The sequence below is a fragment of the Cyrtonyx montezumae genome, unplaced genomic scaffold, assembly GCF_038088225.1.
Source record: "Cyrtonyx montezumae isolate F1298 unplaced genomic scaffold, pur_monq_1.0 scaffold_2, whole genome shotgun sequence".
Classification (NCBI taxonomy): domain Eukaryota; kingdom Metazoa; phylum Chordata; class Aves; order Galliformes; family Odontophoridae; genus Cyrtonyx; species Cyrtonyx montezumae.
In genome coordinates, this window is record NW_027071936.1 from 9513074 (window position 1) to 9530826 (window position 17753).

The following is a 17753-nucleotide window of genomic DNA, read 5'->3' on the forward strand; positions in this document are numbered from 1 at the left end:
AGATCACAAAAACAGGAGGCAAAACCTCACACATCCCTCCGTGAGATAGGCGTGCGTATGTTAATAACGGGAACGTCCCCAGCGCTGCTAATAAATACCTAACGAAGAAGTAACAAAACTTTGCCATTTTCTGCGTATCAACGCCTTCGCCTCATAACGCTCACTGAGCACAGGAAAAGGCGGGCAGCAAACCCATACAGTCAGAGAAGGAAGGCGGGAGGGAGGCGGCCGCCGGACGGAACCTTGCCGCCTCGCCGCGCGGGCCGCCCGGGCAGCGCACCGCTTCCGGCTTCCGCGCCGCCGGCGGGGCGGGCTGGGCGGGCGGCGTGAGGCGAGGTCCGGCTCGGCTCGGCTCGGCTCGGCTCGGCTCGGCGCCTCGGAAGCGAGGTCAGAAGCGTCACGCTTTGCAACGCTTGCCAGCAGGCAGCTTAGCAACACAGTTTGGATAATAAGACACTTAAATGTGGTGCAGAATGCTGCGGAGCGAGCAGGCTGGTTTATGTGTACAGAGTCAGATTTTAATATTGGGTCAGGATGCGTTTCTTTGTTCGGAAAGGCCAAGGCCTTTTGAAAAGGGATGCTAATTTTTTCTTTTAAGTTTAAGCTGCCTGTTGATGCTGGGGCTGTCCTTGCAGCTGCCAGCATGCATGCCTGCACATCAGCTTGAAGGTAGGAACGAAGCTAGGGTGAGCAGGAATTGTGGGTTAGTTGTGCAACACAAGGTACGTTGGGGCATCTTGCTGGAGAGGGCCGTTTTTCAAAGCGCAGATGCTATAGTGAAACTTGGAGCTAAATGCTTAGGACGGCCAAGTTCTCACATCATCTGTAAGCATGGGTGGTTTAGCACAAAGAAATGCATCTGCCGTAGTCCTAGGAGTGTCTTTTACAAGTATGTACAATAAGACTGTTGTTTTCTTTGTGTGTATGTCAGTGGACAGGTCCTTGCCGCTTCCTGAGCTGCTTTATTTCCATGCTTGCTAAGCACGTACCTTGCTGCCCCTTTCACTGCCTTGCCACATCAGTAGTACCAATCTTGGCTTTGGGGGAACGTATGTTTTCTCTTACTTTGTTTTTAACCTGTATCTGGTTTAGAATGTGACATCCACGCAGTTATATCAGCAGAAGTGATGAAGGTTGAGCCTAAGGAAGAATGCCTAACTTGAGTGCCTGCACTGACAAGAGAAATTCTAATGGCAGACTACACATTTAATCCTTCAGTTGCTCATTTCATGAGATCAGGATAATACTGGCCTCATTTATTAGGAGCACATAGTAAATTAAGCATTTCTGAGCACCGTAGACTTCATTGTGGAGGTGACAAGAGCGCAGTGCTCTGGTCAGTATACTGACAATCTCACCACTGCCTTGCATTGGATCCCTCCTGGACTGTTTAAAATAGACACGTGATGAACCAGAGGAATTAAATTAGCATGAACCCTTCTTGGGAAGCAATGGCATCTTTAGAGAAATGAATGCTCATGTTTTCATTATTACTAATGTGCTCGAATTATAAATTAGTGGTGGAGACTTTAAGTGGATAAGAGCTTTATCAAAGCTCATAAAACTAGAATAGTTACATTTTGCTTTCTGAGCTTCCATAAAGTCTGCCCCTCACATTTTTGTAGCAAGCTGTGACTCACTTACCTGAAGAATGTTTTTTAACTGATTGAAATAGAGAGTTTGAGAAGAGAAACATGATAATGAGCTCAGTATTGTCCTTATTAAACAGGCAATAACGCAACCTAAAAGGAGGTGCCCATCACAAACAATCCTACAAAGCATGTTACTTCAAAGGCAAAACACTTCAAAGATAGTTAAGCACAGCACGTAGGACAGCAAAATACTTTCCAGATCACAAGATTATTCATAGATCATCACCTGATCCTTCGTAGGAGCCTTTTTCTACATTTGGACAGTATGAATGGAGATGAAACACAATTAACAGATGGAAACTCCAAGATCCAGTTTTAGGGCCGAGCACGTCATGCATCCTTGTTTTTACATGTGTAGTTTTGCATGCATTCACTACGTATCTTTTTCTGTCCCACAGACAGTGAAAAATGCCTAAAAAGAAGACTGGCGCTCGTAAGAAAGCTGAGAACCGTCGAGAACGTGAGAAGCAGATAAGGGCTTCAAGAGCCAACATAGATTTAGCCAAACATCCTTGTAATGCTTCAATGGTAAAGCAATCTAAAATATTTTGTATTACAGGGACTGATTTTAAACGATGTAAAACAAGTGATGGTATGTTAACAATATATAGTACCACTAGGACAACATCCTTAACATTTAAGATTACATTTGCATCAGAGGTAGAAGCACTTGCATAAAGTTTGGTTCCTAATCAGAACTTAATTCAGAGTTACGTATGTTCTGCAAAGAATATAAATAACTATCAGTATTTTTCTTTACTTTAGGAATGTGATAAGTGCCAAAGGTAAGCATTTTTCCTCTTCTGAAGACTAACAGTTTAACATTAGTTACTTTCAGGCACTTTACAGGTCTTGTTTTAACGTGTCATTTGTTTTCCCTCCCCCTCCACTTGCCCAGACGACAGAAGAACAGAGCTTTTTGCTACTTCTGCAACTCTGTTCAAAAACTACCCATTTGTGCACAGTGTGGTAAGTGGATACGATGAAGAAAAACATGCTATTCTCAGACTCTTCTGTGTCTTTAAACTCTCTGCAGTTGAGGTTCCTTTGTCTTCAAGTACTTTTGTCATTTTTAGAGCAGGTTCTTTTAAATCTGTTTTGAATAGCCTCCTTAAGAGGATATTTGCTCAGTCACACAGTAGTGAACATACCTCTTACCCTCCAGTGTTTGCAAGTCTGGGCTGTAGGTTTGTCTGCAACATTTGATATTTAGAAGAACTCACTGCCTTTTGGGACTGAGAACATATGAATGTTTCCCTAGGTATACACAGGGGTGCTGTTTCCTAGTGAGAAAAGCTGACTGCCCAAAGGACACAATCAATCCTGCATTTTGGAGATGATATAAATGCTGATCACTTTCGTATCGATTAAAGCAACATAGTTTTGTAACATAATAAGCTGATGGGGTCAAGAGGGCTGATGCTTTGAAATCAGATGAGGACAGAGTGATAATATCTGGGTTCTGAATCAGGCTAAAACACCCATTCGTGCAGCGCGCTTGAAGGTGAGGTTAATAATCATTTTGTACCTTGAGGTCATTTTTTTGTTTTACTGTTTCACCGTATCCTTGCAGATTTTCCATTCTTCATTAAACAATTTGGGCATTTTGTTTTCTGACACTTAAAGCTGCTGACATCTGCAGCTTGCAGTGCCTTCGCTGGGGCCTGCAGATAGTGAGCACTTCTGGAAGCCAGGCTGAGTGCGTGCAGTGGCACTGCGTCATCCTTCATAAATCTTCCTTCTGTCATAGTGCTGTGAAGTACTAAAAACATTTTGTCATTTTACAATCTGAAGTTGACTCCTCTGTGTTGAATTTATCTTAATCTGCAGCATGTTTCTGAAGGAAAAGCATTCCTAATCAGCACAAAACGATGCTGAGTCCCCTAAGGTTTGCCAAGACAAAGACCGTTAGAACTCTTCGGTGCTTAATCAAGTGTTGGTGACATACCCCATAAACCAATGTCATCTTTCCTAGAGAAGTCCCTGAAGGATGGGAGCACAGTGGCTGTGTTGCACTGCTCCAGACCCAGAAGTATCCCCACCACATTATACTGCCCAGATCAGACCACCAGTGGTCATTCCTCAGTGCCATCTGGTATCTGAGACATTATTACATCAAAACCCCCTTGCTGACGTTGCCTGCAGGGATTCAGTTGCATTTGCAGAATAGAATTTAGTTTTATGAACTCACAAATAGGTTTGCAGGGAATATCCCCTCTGAGGAGGCAGTAATAGAGACACCAAAGGTATCTGTGTCAGGTCAGCTGAAAACAATGATAAAATCCCAGTACGATGACTTTGGCTAGCTACAAGAACTTTTGCATACATATCTACATACCAAAGGAGCATATTCCTGGTAAAGCTACTTACTTTAGGGGAAAGCCTTCTCTCTAATTGCTTGCCTGTGTCAGAATGACACTGAAGTGCAGACTGTAGCTTTTACTCCAGTACAAGCCCTGCATTTAAAGAGAATTATTTTGCCATCTCTTATTTGTTTTAAAAAACAAACAAAATACATGACAAGCTTAAGCATCTTAGTAATTAAATCATCAGGGACATGTATTTTTTTGGAAAGCCTCAGCCATGCCACATTTATGGTGGGACTAGCAGCAGTGTTAAATACAACTTTTTCAGGTGTTGTTCCTAGACTTACAGCTTAATTATCTCATTTTGACATTTGAACTTCTTGCCAATATATTCAGCCTGCCTCAAAACATACAGCAAAACAACCCAGTACCTCATCTCAGCACTGGTGCTGAAAACAGACCATAATTCATTTGATCTAAGAGAAATACATGGGGAGGTTAACAAGTCGCAAACATTTGTTTGCATTATTTTTCACCTGGATATAGAAGAAAGTACAGATGTTTTTTGGAATTTCTGTTTTGATACGGGCACTCTATTTTTCTCTGTTTTTCTTCTGATTGTTTGCTACTTTTTTGTTGTTCAGGAAAAACCAAATGCATGATGAAGTCTTCAGACTGTGTCATCAAACATGCCGGTGTGTACAGTACTGGATTGGCGATGGTGGTATGTACACAGGATGACAGCTGTTTTCCAAGTCTGATATTACTCTATGCAGATCTTTCCAAAACAAGGTAAAACAGGTTTACACAGTGATAGCATATACCACGCTAGGATTTTTCTCTCACCTTACCATTTTTTACATTACTGAAAAACTTATTTTTTCCTTTCTAGATTCAGCTCCTGCAAACCCTGGCTGGTAGTTTGTTACCTATGGGCTGAGGATGTTTCTTAAACACTGCAGGAGCTGATCTTCCAATCTTGCACTTTAACTAAAATGTATTATTTATATTTCTTATGAGTGATTTCATCTTTGCTGTCCATGGATCTGATGCTCTAGTACAACGTGGTTTAACATCTGAATGAGTGATTTCAGCTATAAGAATGTATAGCCTTTTTCTTTCAATTGCATTTTTGCCAGGAAATTGCTATCGTTTATGATGCTCAGGTTTTAGCTAGAAGACAACTTTCATGCATAAGATTTAAGATAGAGATTTTATAAGATAAAAACAGAAAAGGAGAATTAAAAATAACCACTTCTTCCTATTTCATCCTGAAAAAAATGAGCATCAAATTAAAAGAAAAGAAGATAAACCCTGGAGTAGGCTTGATTGGATACTGATTGTTTCATACTGTCTTGTTCACCTGGAATAAACCCACTGAGAGAAAGTAGTCAGATACATTCAGGGATTGAAATAAGTCCCTCTGAACATTGTACAAGTCCCAAGATGTTATCTTTCTGTAATTGCAGGGTGCAATCTGTGATTTCTGTGAAGCTTGGGTGTGCCATGGGAGGAAGTGCCTCAGCACACACGCATGCATCTGCCCTCTTGCAGATGCAGAATGTATTGAGTGTGAAAGAAGTGTCTGGGATCATGGTAGGTTGCTCACAGTTAAAGAAAAAATCATAGTTATGCTTTTCCTCTCACGTTATATAAATTATTGTACCTATATGCTAGCATAACATTCTTGATCTTCTAGATTAGTAGGTTTGGTCAAAGCAAGGCATTCTCCCCATTTTAAAAACAGATCTTATGAAGTGGGGAATGTAAACACGCCCAAGAACACATACTGCTTAACTCAAGAATGTATATATCATTAATTGTCCCATCAGCTGAATGCTTCTCGTAATTAAGTACTGCATCTGATGGTCACTGTGCCGTTCTCTCTCCTTTCATCTCCACTAGTACTGGTATTTGGGTTCCCAGTTGCTTGGCAAACCATACTGATCACCATTTGTGGAATCCTTTCAAGTGTAGTTTCAGTGTGCATCAGAGGTGAGGGGGTGGGAAAGAAGGACAGTGGATGAGAAAAAATCTGATACAATTTAAATAAACTCAAATGCCACAGTCAAATAAAAAAAAATCCTAGTTTTATATTTGGGGAACATGGTATTTTTCAGTGTAATAGCAGATGCTAGTATCTAATTTAGAACTTCCTGCTAGAGCCTTAGACGGGGCAGAACTGGTCTTCAGTAAACAAAAAAATCACAACTGCCTAAATTGTTCGTGGAGCAGAACGTGGTGCCTCTGCCTGTTAATGGTTGTTTTGCCTTGATCCATCTTCCAGGAGGCAGAATGTTTGCCTGCTCTTTTTGCCACAATTTCCTCTGTGAAGATGATCAGTTTGAACATCAAGCCAGCTGCCAAGTTTTGGAAGCAGAGACGTTCAAATGTAAGTTATTTGGTTGTGGCCCCTCTCTCAAAAACTAAACAGACTCAGATTGTTCTCTGTGTTCCAGAGTACATTCCAGTGCCTTCTCCAGGTAGCTGATGCCACCAGAGGAAAGTGCCTGCCGTCTTTGTATAGAGGCAAAATGAAAACCTGAACTTCTGTAGAATACATGATGTCTTAAATATGGTCATACTGTTGTTGCCTATAACCCATTCTAGCTATGAAAAATGTTCAACTACTTTCCAACACCAAGAAGTTTTTGTTAAAGCACAGATGCTCTAGAGATGTTTAAATATATATGCGTGTTTCCAATTCTGTCTTTAAACACAGAGTGAGTGCTGACTCCCACTTCTGTTCAATTCACATGGAGAACTCATATTACTAATTACTTCAGATACAAAAGCTTCATTATCCTAAGTGTAAGGAAAAGCAGAGAAAGTACTTGCACAGAGACTCAAGCCAAAATAGTGCTTTTGAGGAGTAACTATTCACTCAGCTTCATGCTGCTACCAATCCCTGCGTGGTTGCCTGCAGCAGTACTCCCTCTACTGGAGAAAAGAAATCGGTCTGAAGCTTCAAGACAGGTTAGATTTTGAGGGCACTGATTCTGCTCCTCACAGCTCACGTGCCATCTGTAATTCTTTAGCACAAGTAGGTTTTCATATTAAAAAGTTATGTACAATGAAGTACATTTCTCAAAGATGAGGCAGAATATATCAAACAACTTCTAGGTTTGGAGTTTGTAAGCTCTTAAGTGTTCTCACATTGCATTTAAATGTGATAAAAGCTGCCGTGGCATAGTTTAAATGACTGCAGGATGCTAGTGCTCCTTTTGACATTGTGGGACAAGAAAAAGAAAGAAAATCCCTTCATACCAAACTGAATCTGGAACTTCTGTTTTTAAATGCTCTAAAAATCAGGAAATGGCTGTGCTTTCTCCCTTCTCCAGCTTACACTTTTTGTGTCAAATTGCTTTACTACATGGAGGCTTACATTTGAAAAACCTAGTAAGGTAGAGTTAGAAAAATAAACATATATATATATACTGGATGGCAAAAAGACCAACTCAGATTTCCAAGAGGCATTAAAAATAAATACCTTGATTTTTTACATTATTACATACTTCTACAGAGTGTTAAAAGAAACAACACAGCTCTGCAGTTGCCAAGTACTGAGCTTTACATATTGTTTTCACCAACAGGTGTTTCCTGCAACAGGCTCGGGCAGCATTCATGCCTGCGTTGTAAGGTAAATATGACTGCAAGTAGTTACAATTTTAGACTTGTTCTCCTCAGCCTTGGGGGCTGCTACCAAGGTCTTCCTCTGCGTGATGAGAAAATAATCATATATTGATACTTTGGTATTTGTTTCTAAAGCCTGAGGGTAGACTTATTTGTCTCAACAGGGCCGTTACTTACGTTTGCCTGTTACCACAAGCCAGTTGTGCACCCTCATACCAGCTGAGGTCATCTTTTCTTTGGCTCTGTGTGTAAATTGGGGCTGAGCCGTGTTTGGACCTTTGCACAATCCAGGTCTTTGGAACAGATTCTGTTCTTGCATAAAGCTAAGACAGTTAAATTCTTTCCATCAGTCAAGTGATGATCCACCCAGCAAGCACCACAGCACGGTTAAAAAACATTATCTCTAGTTTTACACATGCACAGACTGATTTGTTAAAAGACAGGCTTTTGTTTTTACACAGTCAGAAGCCACGTTGTATAAAAGGTTCCACCTGCTTCACCATCAACATTGCCCAGATTTTTCCAGCTGCTGATTTGTTACCTGCTCTTGTTTTTCTTGCCCTCCAATTTTTTTTCCCCCTCCACTCTCCGTTGCATTGATTTTGTCTTTCAAATTGTTTTACTCCCCATATATCTTCACTAGCACCCTGGTACTCAAGACATGAGATTTCAATCTCTAATTCTTGCCTTCAGGTCAATGCGTAGTTACATTCTGACATCATCTCCCATTGCATTTTATTTAAGCTTGCCAAGGTAAATTTGTTTGCCAGGCCCCTTGTGGGCAGCACTGTAATTCAGTCCTTGAATGTTACTTTTTCTATCTGTTTATCAGCACCTATACGCAACCTTCTCCTCAGATAACTGTGAAACTACATTTAACACAGTGCTTCAGCGTTGTAAATAGCACGCGGATTTCCCATTCACTGCAGATAAGAGCTCAAAGTTTAATCCCATCCAGAAAAGCCTGCTGCTGTTTGACACATTTTCACTTGCTTCTTGCTGAACTATGTGCTAGCGTGATTAAAACATTTAGTCTCTTCATTGCCTTTTCACCCTGCAGGCTTGTTTTTGTGATGATCACGTGCGAAGTAAGGTTTTCAAGCAAGAGAAGGGAAAAGAGCCTCCCTGCCCTAAATGCGGCCACGAAACTCAGCAGACAAAGGATCTGAGCATGTCAAGTAAGCCTGCTTGCCTAGCTAACGAGCTGTACAGGCACTACCAATGTTTACTTCTCTGCATGGGAACAACGAGAAAATATGGTCAATTTCAGCTGTTTCACAAAGCTTTGATGCATCTGTTCTTGGGGTGACATTGTTTTATAGCTTTAGAAGTGAGCAGCAGAGTCTTTCTTAATGGTTAATTAATTCTGACACAGCAAAAGCTTTTGTTTAGTTTGAGATTTTAGTTACAGAAGAATTAGTCCCCACTTACACCTTTATTTCATCTACTAAAAACAGGCTAATGAACACAACTTGGTGAAAGATACGGAACCTACCTCTTAACTACACTTTAATAAATCAGAATATGTGCCACGTCTGCAGAGCACATCCAATTACCACTTGTCTTGGCTGTAGTACTGAGGGCATCCTAAAACCTACATCATACTCGGGAGACAGTTACTAATTGTACAAACATGGCTGCACGAGGACGGACTGCCTGTAGTGGAAAGGTTCTGTTGTAGCACGGATTTAGTCTGAAAATGTCAGGCTCAGGAAAAGGTTTGAGCAGTGAACAAGAAATGTCAGATACTCTGCTCAAGTCGCTGTTGAAGGGTGAGAGCATGATGGCTTTTTCTCTCTCTGCCTCCAGCACGCTCTTTGAAGTTTGGCCGCCAGACTGGAGGTGAGGATGCTGATGGAGCTTCAGGTTATGATGCCTACTGGAAGAACCTCTCCTCCAGCAAGACTGGAGATGCAGGTGATCGTGATGATGAATACGATGAATACGAAGCAGAAGATGATGAAGAAGACGACGATGAAGGAGGGAAGGATTCTGATACAGAGACCACAGATGTTTTCAGCAATTTGAGTTTAGGGAGGACTTACAATAGTGGGTATGCACATTATGAAGAACATGAAGATTAATTTTAGTAAGCTAGTGAGCTAAAACCTTTTGAGAGGTTGCACCAAGCAGGTGTGTCATTGCTGAGTTGTATACATGCCAGTAGGATAGCTCTATCAGGTACTTAACATATCAGAGGTTGACAGTGAAGTCTGGGGCATCTGTAGTAACTCCAGGTGATATCTGTTGGTATAAACCATTAATGGGCTTGGGACTTGGGGGAGAAAATGTGGGGAATATTTTTATTCCCCTAACCACCTGAAGTGGTGTTGTCTTTCAGATGCTGAGTGTAATGGTTTAATGCCTTGTTTCCATTTATTCATTGGAAATCAAGTTATTTTTACAGTATTTGTTAGCAGATTTCATAAAATCCGTGTATTGCTGGGCTGCAGACTGCTTTTTTGGGGGAGGAGTCACCACAATAAAATTCAACTGCATTCTCAAATGAGTTGTCTCTAAGTATTGATGTCTCTTAAGTAGCTGGGGAACAGGTTGTACACAGAGTAAAGTGAAATTAAAATAACTTCCTGGTTTATGTAGGTAAGGCAAATCTCTATGTACTTGAACATAATCTTTCTGGTAGTTTTTAGTACAGGACAGAAATCAATGGGGTTATTTGAAATCACTACAAGTGCTCCCCAGAGAACTTGTAAGTTTTATTGCTACACAAGTGTTGGTGCCACTAAAGTCTGCACAATTTCTCATTAGCTCCAAAATTGGTAAGGTAAAAACACAAGCGCCTTTGGTTCTGTGCAGATGTACTGACTGCTACAAAGACAAACCATCTGCATGCCTGAGCTGAGGTGGTGATGCTTGCACAAGTGCTGGAAGTGAACCTAATTTATAAGCCAGCATACTAGCTTCTCATTTCCTGCTTCAGGGGAACACTAAGATAGTGACTTTCACAGCAGACAGATCAAGAAGATAAAAAAGCAGCCATCTAAAGCATTACTCCAGTTTCCTAAATACCATGCTTGAATGCAAAGGAACCGGTCCTTGTCATCTATCTGAAGCAATGGTGGAATGATCTGCTTTTGTATTTTCTCTGTTGTTTCCTCACTCAAACAGCTAAGGGTCGTGGGTTGACACAGCATATCCTATCGAGGATAGTTTTTAATGATGTTAGGATTGCCAAACGAGTGTTCCCTAACAAAGCAGCACTGAGGAATCTGGCCCTCATACCAAATGTGCATAAAAGACGAGCTGGAGCACGTTCAGAATGAGAGCAAACTGGCACACAGGGCAACTTGGTTATGACAAATGAAAAGAAAAACTGCATTAGGGAGGGATCAACCTGATCAGTGCATTTGAAGCTCTTGCCTTCAGAAGCAGAGAGGAAATCAGCTAATACAGTGCCTGAAAGCCAAGTCCTCTTCAGAACAAGGGCAGCTAGGTTTACACGCTAGCAAAGACCAGTCTGTCTTATATTCCATACTCGACAGGGGTCTTGATTAGTCTGTTGCATAAGCAAAGCTGAGGTGATGGAAGTAGGATGCCTGCTACTCCAGCAGTAGTTACCAGTCTGAAACTGGCACCTGCAGTAGAGTTTGTGCTCAGCTTCACGTGCTCCAAGAACTTCCATGTCCAAGTCCATCTTCCAGTGGTCAATTCCAGAAACAATCGCTTTTTTATCCTGGCTAACATATCAAACTCAAACGAATTCTATGTCATAGCAGTGTCTGCTATAGGATCTAGGAACGAATGTGCCTTTCTGAATAAATTTAAATTACAGCTGCTTGTGTGTGATTTGTTAATACCACTGCTTAACTGCACAAAATTCCACTTCAATGTTCTTGGCTCCTGAATTAGGTTTTTTCCCCCTATGAAATCTGTTGCTGTCACTGGCTGTGCCAAAGGCTGCTGACGTAACAGAATTAATCATCGTAATCAGAGTAGAGAATTATTAATTTTCTCATTGAAGTGTCCTTGCTCTGACAGTTGGGTTGAGATCAGTCCTCCAGAGCTAATGCATGTTCCCATCATACTGCAGTGAGAGAAGGCCACGGCACATATGCTCAGGATACCTGCTGTAATTTAGCAAGGTCACCACCCAGCAGCAGAGGCATTTATTTGCAGTTTCTCTTTGGACTGCTCTTCATACCACTCGGCTACAAACCAGACCACAAACAAAGCCAAGGTATTAGAGCCATGGAGGTTGGCCTTTGAACGGTCAGAACAAGCAGTTATAAGCTGCTTTGAAGTAATCCGGCGGATTCAAGCTGGACTAGACAAACACGACTGCATTTTCTAATGGGGTTGGTCACTTGTGACAGGACAGGCAGGATGTGATGCTGCAGGTTGCACTTTTTCATCCTCATCTGCTTATTCAGTGAGGTTAAAAGCATGGGGGTAAGTACTCAGAGCTTAATTTCATAGAAGTGCATCATTTTAGTTTTCAGCAAATAATACAGTAGTATTGATTGTGCCCACGGTCCCTGAAAAACCAAGAGTTCTGATCACCTCTGTAAGTCCTTTTCTGGCATTACAGTGTGTTATGATGCTGAGAGCACCAGCTCATTATGAATTCATCAGTTTTTTTTATGGATATAATGTATTCCCATTTGTATTCAGGTGTAATTGAGTACCAGAGGCTGGGAGTGGTTTGGTCAGTCCTGCTGCATGGTTACTGGTTTTGTTTCCAGCAAGTTTATAAGAAGATCATTGCAATGTGCCAAACAGCTTCAACTGCCAGCTGATGAGGCAGTAGCAGGCATGCTGCAGAGAACCAGAGGACAAGCTTCAGATGTGCTTAGAGTCCTATTTCTCGAGCCAGGAAGCATAGACACTACATGCACCTATCAAGGTCCCGATACCATTTCTAGAGGAACCAACAGCAGAGCCTCCATTTATCCCAGAGAGACCCTTGAGTATCAACAGGTGATAAGGAACAAAGCACAAGGATAAGCTTAAATGAGGAAGATGGAACAAAGCTTAACATGAGATTTACGTGCTCTCATCAGCATAAGCATATGAGTCCTACATTTTAACCCCTCTAATAAGGTGTTCTCAGATTTGAAGGAGGAAGCTGCTTGAAGCCAAAAGAGATATAATTCTGCCAAATGTTTATCAAGACGTGAGAATTCAATTATTCATCACCTGAAAGTCTACAGGTAGCCAATAAATATTTGCTAAAAGCTCAAGGCAATTAGGGGACAGGCAAATTTTATCATCTCTGCTTTGTAGGTATGTAAATAGAAAACACAGTAATTAACAAAATCACAGCCTGAACAATCCAGTTGGCAACAGCCCTCAGCAGCTTGGCCTCTCCATCTCGTACCCGGGAAAACTCTAGAGTAAATATATTTTATAGCTAATGACACTTCTTCATTAAGTTTACGCATACTGTAATTAGCTACCATGCATGTGAAATTTGAAGCAGGGTCTGGTTTTCTCTTTCAGCTTTCACAGCCATAATAGACATACAAAAAATAAAAGCAACACGAGAATGTCACAGACATGATAACCATTCCATGAAAAAGCCATAGGTTTCCCTTTGCTGTTCTTTATCTTCTGCAGCTATTTGCTTGATTAAATACTGATGCAATTTGAAGGAGGAAAAAAAACACATCGTAGTTCAGCCTCTCAACAAATGAAGCTGCCAATAAACACAGTTTTGCTGTCAGTTTACAACCATCCTATTTTTAAGTAACAATCTGTTTTAAAAGAGAAAAAACTGTGATGCAATGGAAAAAACCTTTTGTAGCTATCTCAACTCCCATTCCTCTTCAACACCGAAGTATGCCACAGTATTCGCTGCCTTCTCTTTAACTCCACTTTTGGAGCTATGCAGTGATTTTCCCAAAGTATCCCCCAGCCTTAGCACTCATTGGAAATTCACTTCTATTTCCTTCTGAAATTACAAATATTGAGTGCTTAACAGGCTTAAATATTATTTTGATTTCACTATGATATTACATGACATCCGAAGGTTTTTGAGTTCAGCACCGAATTTGGATAGCAAAGACAATAATGAGCCCCTTTGAGGTTTTCCCACCAGCAGGAGAGGTGTGTAAGGAGCTCAGCCTTGACATCACTGTCCATTTGAAATGCCACGCTCTCCTGCCAGTTCAAGGCGGTAACAACTGAAACGTGACAAGGCTGGACTCTTCTCTACAGTGTTTGGTGATAGGACGAGGGGAAATGGCCACAAACTGATGCATAGGATGTTCCACACAAATGTGTGTGGGAACTTCTTCACAGTGCAGTGACGGAGCAGTGGCACAGCTGCACAGAGAGGTGGTGGAGTCTCCTTCTCTGGAGACGTTCAGGACCTGCCTGGACGCCTACCTGTGCAACCTGGGCTAGGGAGCTGCTTTGGCAGGGGGTTGGACTCGGTGATCTCTAGAGGTCCCTTCCAACCCCTGCAGTTCTGTGATTCTGTGACCTTTCACTAGATTGCTTTGGAAGCCAGCAGAAGCTCAAATGCTGCAGCCCCTACCTGCCTTAAAATGCGTCTGGAAAAGAAACTCCGACTAAGGTGATCCCCATGAAGTTGGTATCTTCACTTTACTTCTGCCTTAGGGATAACAGGGACAACAGACTGCATCTGCAACTTTATACGAAGTAATGATCAATGTTTTTCCCTTATCCAAATAAATAAAATCTTGTGAGCACAGCTTTGAAGGAGAAAAAGAGAAAGCATCAGAAAGGTAAATAAAGATGTTACAATATCAACAGCTGAAAACCAAAGCCATGCTGAGCACACTGGAACAGAGGGCTGCAGAAACAATACCATATGCTCACAATTGGCTTCTCCTGTACCGTCCTCTTAAGTCTGGAAGCACAGGCCAAAGAAGCACTACACAGAGCATAGCCTCGAGGCTTACGTTTGCCAAATCACTAACTGTTCCAAGGGAACTTCACAAAAAGTACTATACAATTCTTAAGGGACACGTAGCACACACAAGCACCATGACTGAACTTGAAACATAGGGAATCATTTGGAAACTGGATGACAAACTGCACTCCTTGCATACTTTCCCTACTTGCTTGACACGACATATATTCCAAAGTAAGATCCCATCATGACATTTACATACTAACGCTGCACAAAGACACTGCTCTGATCTGCCACCAGAAATGATTTCCAACCAGATAGTGTCAGCATAAATCATAGAATTTACCTTCTGAGTTTATCACAGTTTTAAAGGATCACTATTCTACTTCTGTCAAAGCACCTCTGCTCATTGCCACTATCTGCCCTTGTAGAGAGAGCAACACCAGCACTTACCCCTGGGAAAAACAGCCCTGGAACAGAACCTCAGATAATGCTCCTGTGGATCAGAGACCTCATGGCTCCCTAGTGGCCTGCTCCCTTGTTTATAACCTTCCTCCTCACCTGCTTTCTCAAGGCCTGCTGTGATAGGCCAGGTGAGTGTGGTCTCTCTGCAGCTTGTTTCCAGCATCAGCAAGCCCCATAATTACCCCAACCTTGGCCTTTGCTGTCAGATGTACCACCACAGCACCTCTGAATGTTTGCAGATACTGTGTGATCATCTGCCAAGTTCTGCTGCACCTTCCTGCCTCTTATTACCTCCAAAGAAGAAATGTTGCAGCATGTAGTATAAATAACACCTATAGTATTTAACAAGTGACACCCCTCATGCTGTGCTATTTCACTGTATCTAAAATGAATTTGCAAATGATACGTATTTTCTACTGACCCTAAGTGGTGTATCATGAAAGTACTAGCACTTGTTACAGTACCTTCATAATATATTAATGCGACTATCTCAGCTTCCAGAAAAATAAAATGTAACCTTGTGGTCTTTTGTATGCTGTAATTTGTCTTCGGGAGTTGAAAGAAATATTACAGCTGTATCAAAGTATTAAGAGAAAAAATGAGCCACAGCGTATATATTACCACTTAAACATGTCTGAAAATCTTCGCTCTATCAGAGATTTTTGGTTCTCATGTACTCAGTTTGCTCCCAGCTTTGTACAGAATGTGAAGAGGTCTTCCCACTTGCTCTGTTGCCGGCCTTGTAAGCTGCAGCCTGGCAGGGGAGCACATCCTGGGGTGACAGACGTTGCTGGAGCTGACAGAGAAGTGCCATTCGTACCAATCAGTGATCTGACCCGTGAAGCCACAGGACGTGGGATTCTTTTTCCAGCCAGCTCCTTTGGTGAAATATCCTGAAGTGAAAACGAAAGCCAAATGATCTGTTGTGCTCTTTACTGGAGTAATTGCAGCGTTGGCATTTTGAGCTATAAGGAACGTTGTCAAACCGAATTTAATAAACCATGTAAAGGATGGCTACTGTGTAGGTTTTCCTGAACCTGCCTGTTCCAGCCCACCAGCTCCCTGCTGAATGGGACTCTGTGGGCTGTGATCCTCATCTCAGTCATTTCATCCCCTGATGAAAACCCCACTGCCACCTACTTGCTGGGTTACCTTGAATTGAAGCCTAATACCCTGGAAACATTGGCTGTGCTAAGATGAACCCATGGAGTGAGCATGGTCTTCAGACCTTTTGGCTGAGCCTGCGGGAGCTCCTGGAGTTGTCTGCTTGCTGCCAGCTGTGGGGCTCAGACATATCTAGTCTGCACCTAAGGTTCACACCTTTGTTTTCCCCTTTTTCACATGTCAGTGCTCCTTCTGACACCAATACCGATCATTTAGTGCATCAGACCTTGGTGTCCTGTGCGTTGATTTTGCAGCATGGATAGTGACAATTTGCCTGTATTTACACACTGCTGGCAGCTGGGAGCAGAAGAAGGCAATTCCTAGCCCAGCAGTCTCAGCTCAGCACCAGCGCCTGATTTCCAGGGAGCCATTTCTGCCTGAAGAATTGAGTCTAATCAAGGCCCAAGGCAGAGAACACACGCTCCCGCTGCTCGCATAACCTGTGCTCCCTCAAGCAATGCCTCTGCACAGAGCCTGGCAAACCAAAGCTAGCAGCCCACAGTGTTCCTACCTGAAGCTGAATAGAAAGACCAGCACAAAAAAACCTTTCGTGTGCTTTGTTTTTCTTGTAACAAACAACAGGATTCCTCAGCACCAAGAAACCCTCATTTAACATTCTGGACAGATTGCTTTTGTGTTTAGTGTAGGGAGTAAGCAAATGCTATCTACCCAACCTTTCAAAGGGAACAGTGCTACCACTGTGCTGAGACATCAAGCGTTGTCTTCCACCAATTACTGGTGGACAACAATTTCAGGGGACCCCTGCTCTTCATTCTTATTCCCTCCAAGGACAGAGACAATTTTTTATTTCATTCTCGCATTCTGTTAGCCACCATGAAATGTTCCATCATGGCTGAAACTTTTTTCTATCTGTGCCTGCAAGCCATGCAAACTCTAGCTTTTGATATAAATAAGCCCGAGTTCAAGATCCAGCAGATTTGCAGAATTTTCTGCCTTTACCAACATCACTAATCCACACGATATGAAGTTATCAGCATAAGACTAATAAAGCAGAGAGTTCTATAAAAGTGGGAAGTGAGTCATTGCAATTGCTTCAGGCACTGTAACCTACTTCTGCATTCAGACGCAGATGGGAAAGGTTTACTCATTGTCTCCATTTTAGGTGCCTGGAAAGGAAGGCAAAGCACGAAAGGAATCTTGCTTCCTCCCCTTCAACCCCCCAAAAAATCAAATCAATTCCTTTTAGAGGAGAGGGATCTCAATAAGACTGCACCGTAAGTCAAAATAGACCTTTATTAACTAAAATTATGTTGCAGTTTAGGGGAGAAGCCTAACAGTCTGAAGACAATGTGAGTTTCAAGAATCTAAAATGTAGTCATTTTAAGATGTATTTCATGTTTATTAGATCGGAAAAAAATGTGTTACTTTGGAGATAAGGCAAAAGTTTTCATAGCGAGAGATGTTTCCTGGCCCCTCTGTTCTGAGTTAAACCCAAGGGCTGTGTTTATTTATTAAAGGCATCTGGTTTATTTCCAGAAGAAAACCAGGCGAGGTGGTGGAACACTGCTTTGGGTACACCTGCGTAGAGCAGCATGAGCCTGGGGTGCCCAAGAACTGACAAGCTCCTGAACTTGCTTCATTTAGTTGCTGCTCTCTGCCCCAAACCTTATCCAGCTGGATTCTGAGGAATTGCTTTATTTGCCTGGCGTATTTGAGTACCCACTGTATCTGTCT

General features: G+C 42.0%; 1 protein-coding gene across 1 annotated transcript; it reads left to right on the plus strand.

The window, feature by feature from the left end:
- The first annotated feature begins 339 nt into the window (after window positions 1–339).
- ZNF330 (zinc finger protein 330) lies at window positions 340–10091 on the plus strand. Its single transcript, XM_065736327.1, has 10 exons — window positions 340–387; window positions 2051–2180; window positions 2418–2437; window positions 2551–2621; window positions 4603–4682; window positions 5428–5554; window positions 6246–6350; window positions 7552–7598; window positions 8652–8769; window positions 9401–10091. Exons 2-10 carry the CDS (start codon window positions 2061–2063, stop codon window positions 9673–9675), a joined length of 963 nt encoding a protein of 320 aa, XP_065592399.1. The 5' UTR covers window positions 340–387; window positions 2051–2060; the 3' UTR covers window positions 9676–10091.
- Window positions 10092–17753: the final 7662 nt, after the last annotated feature.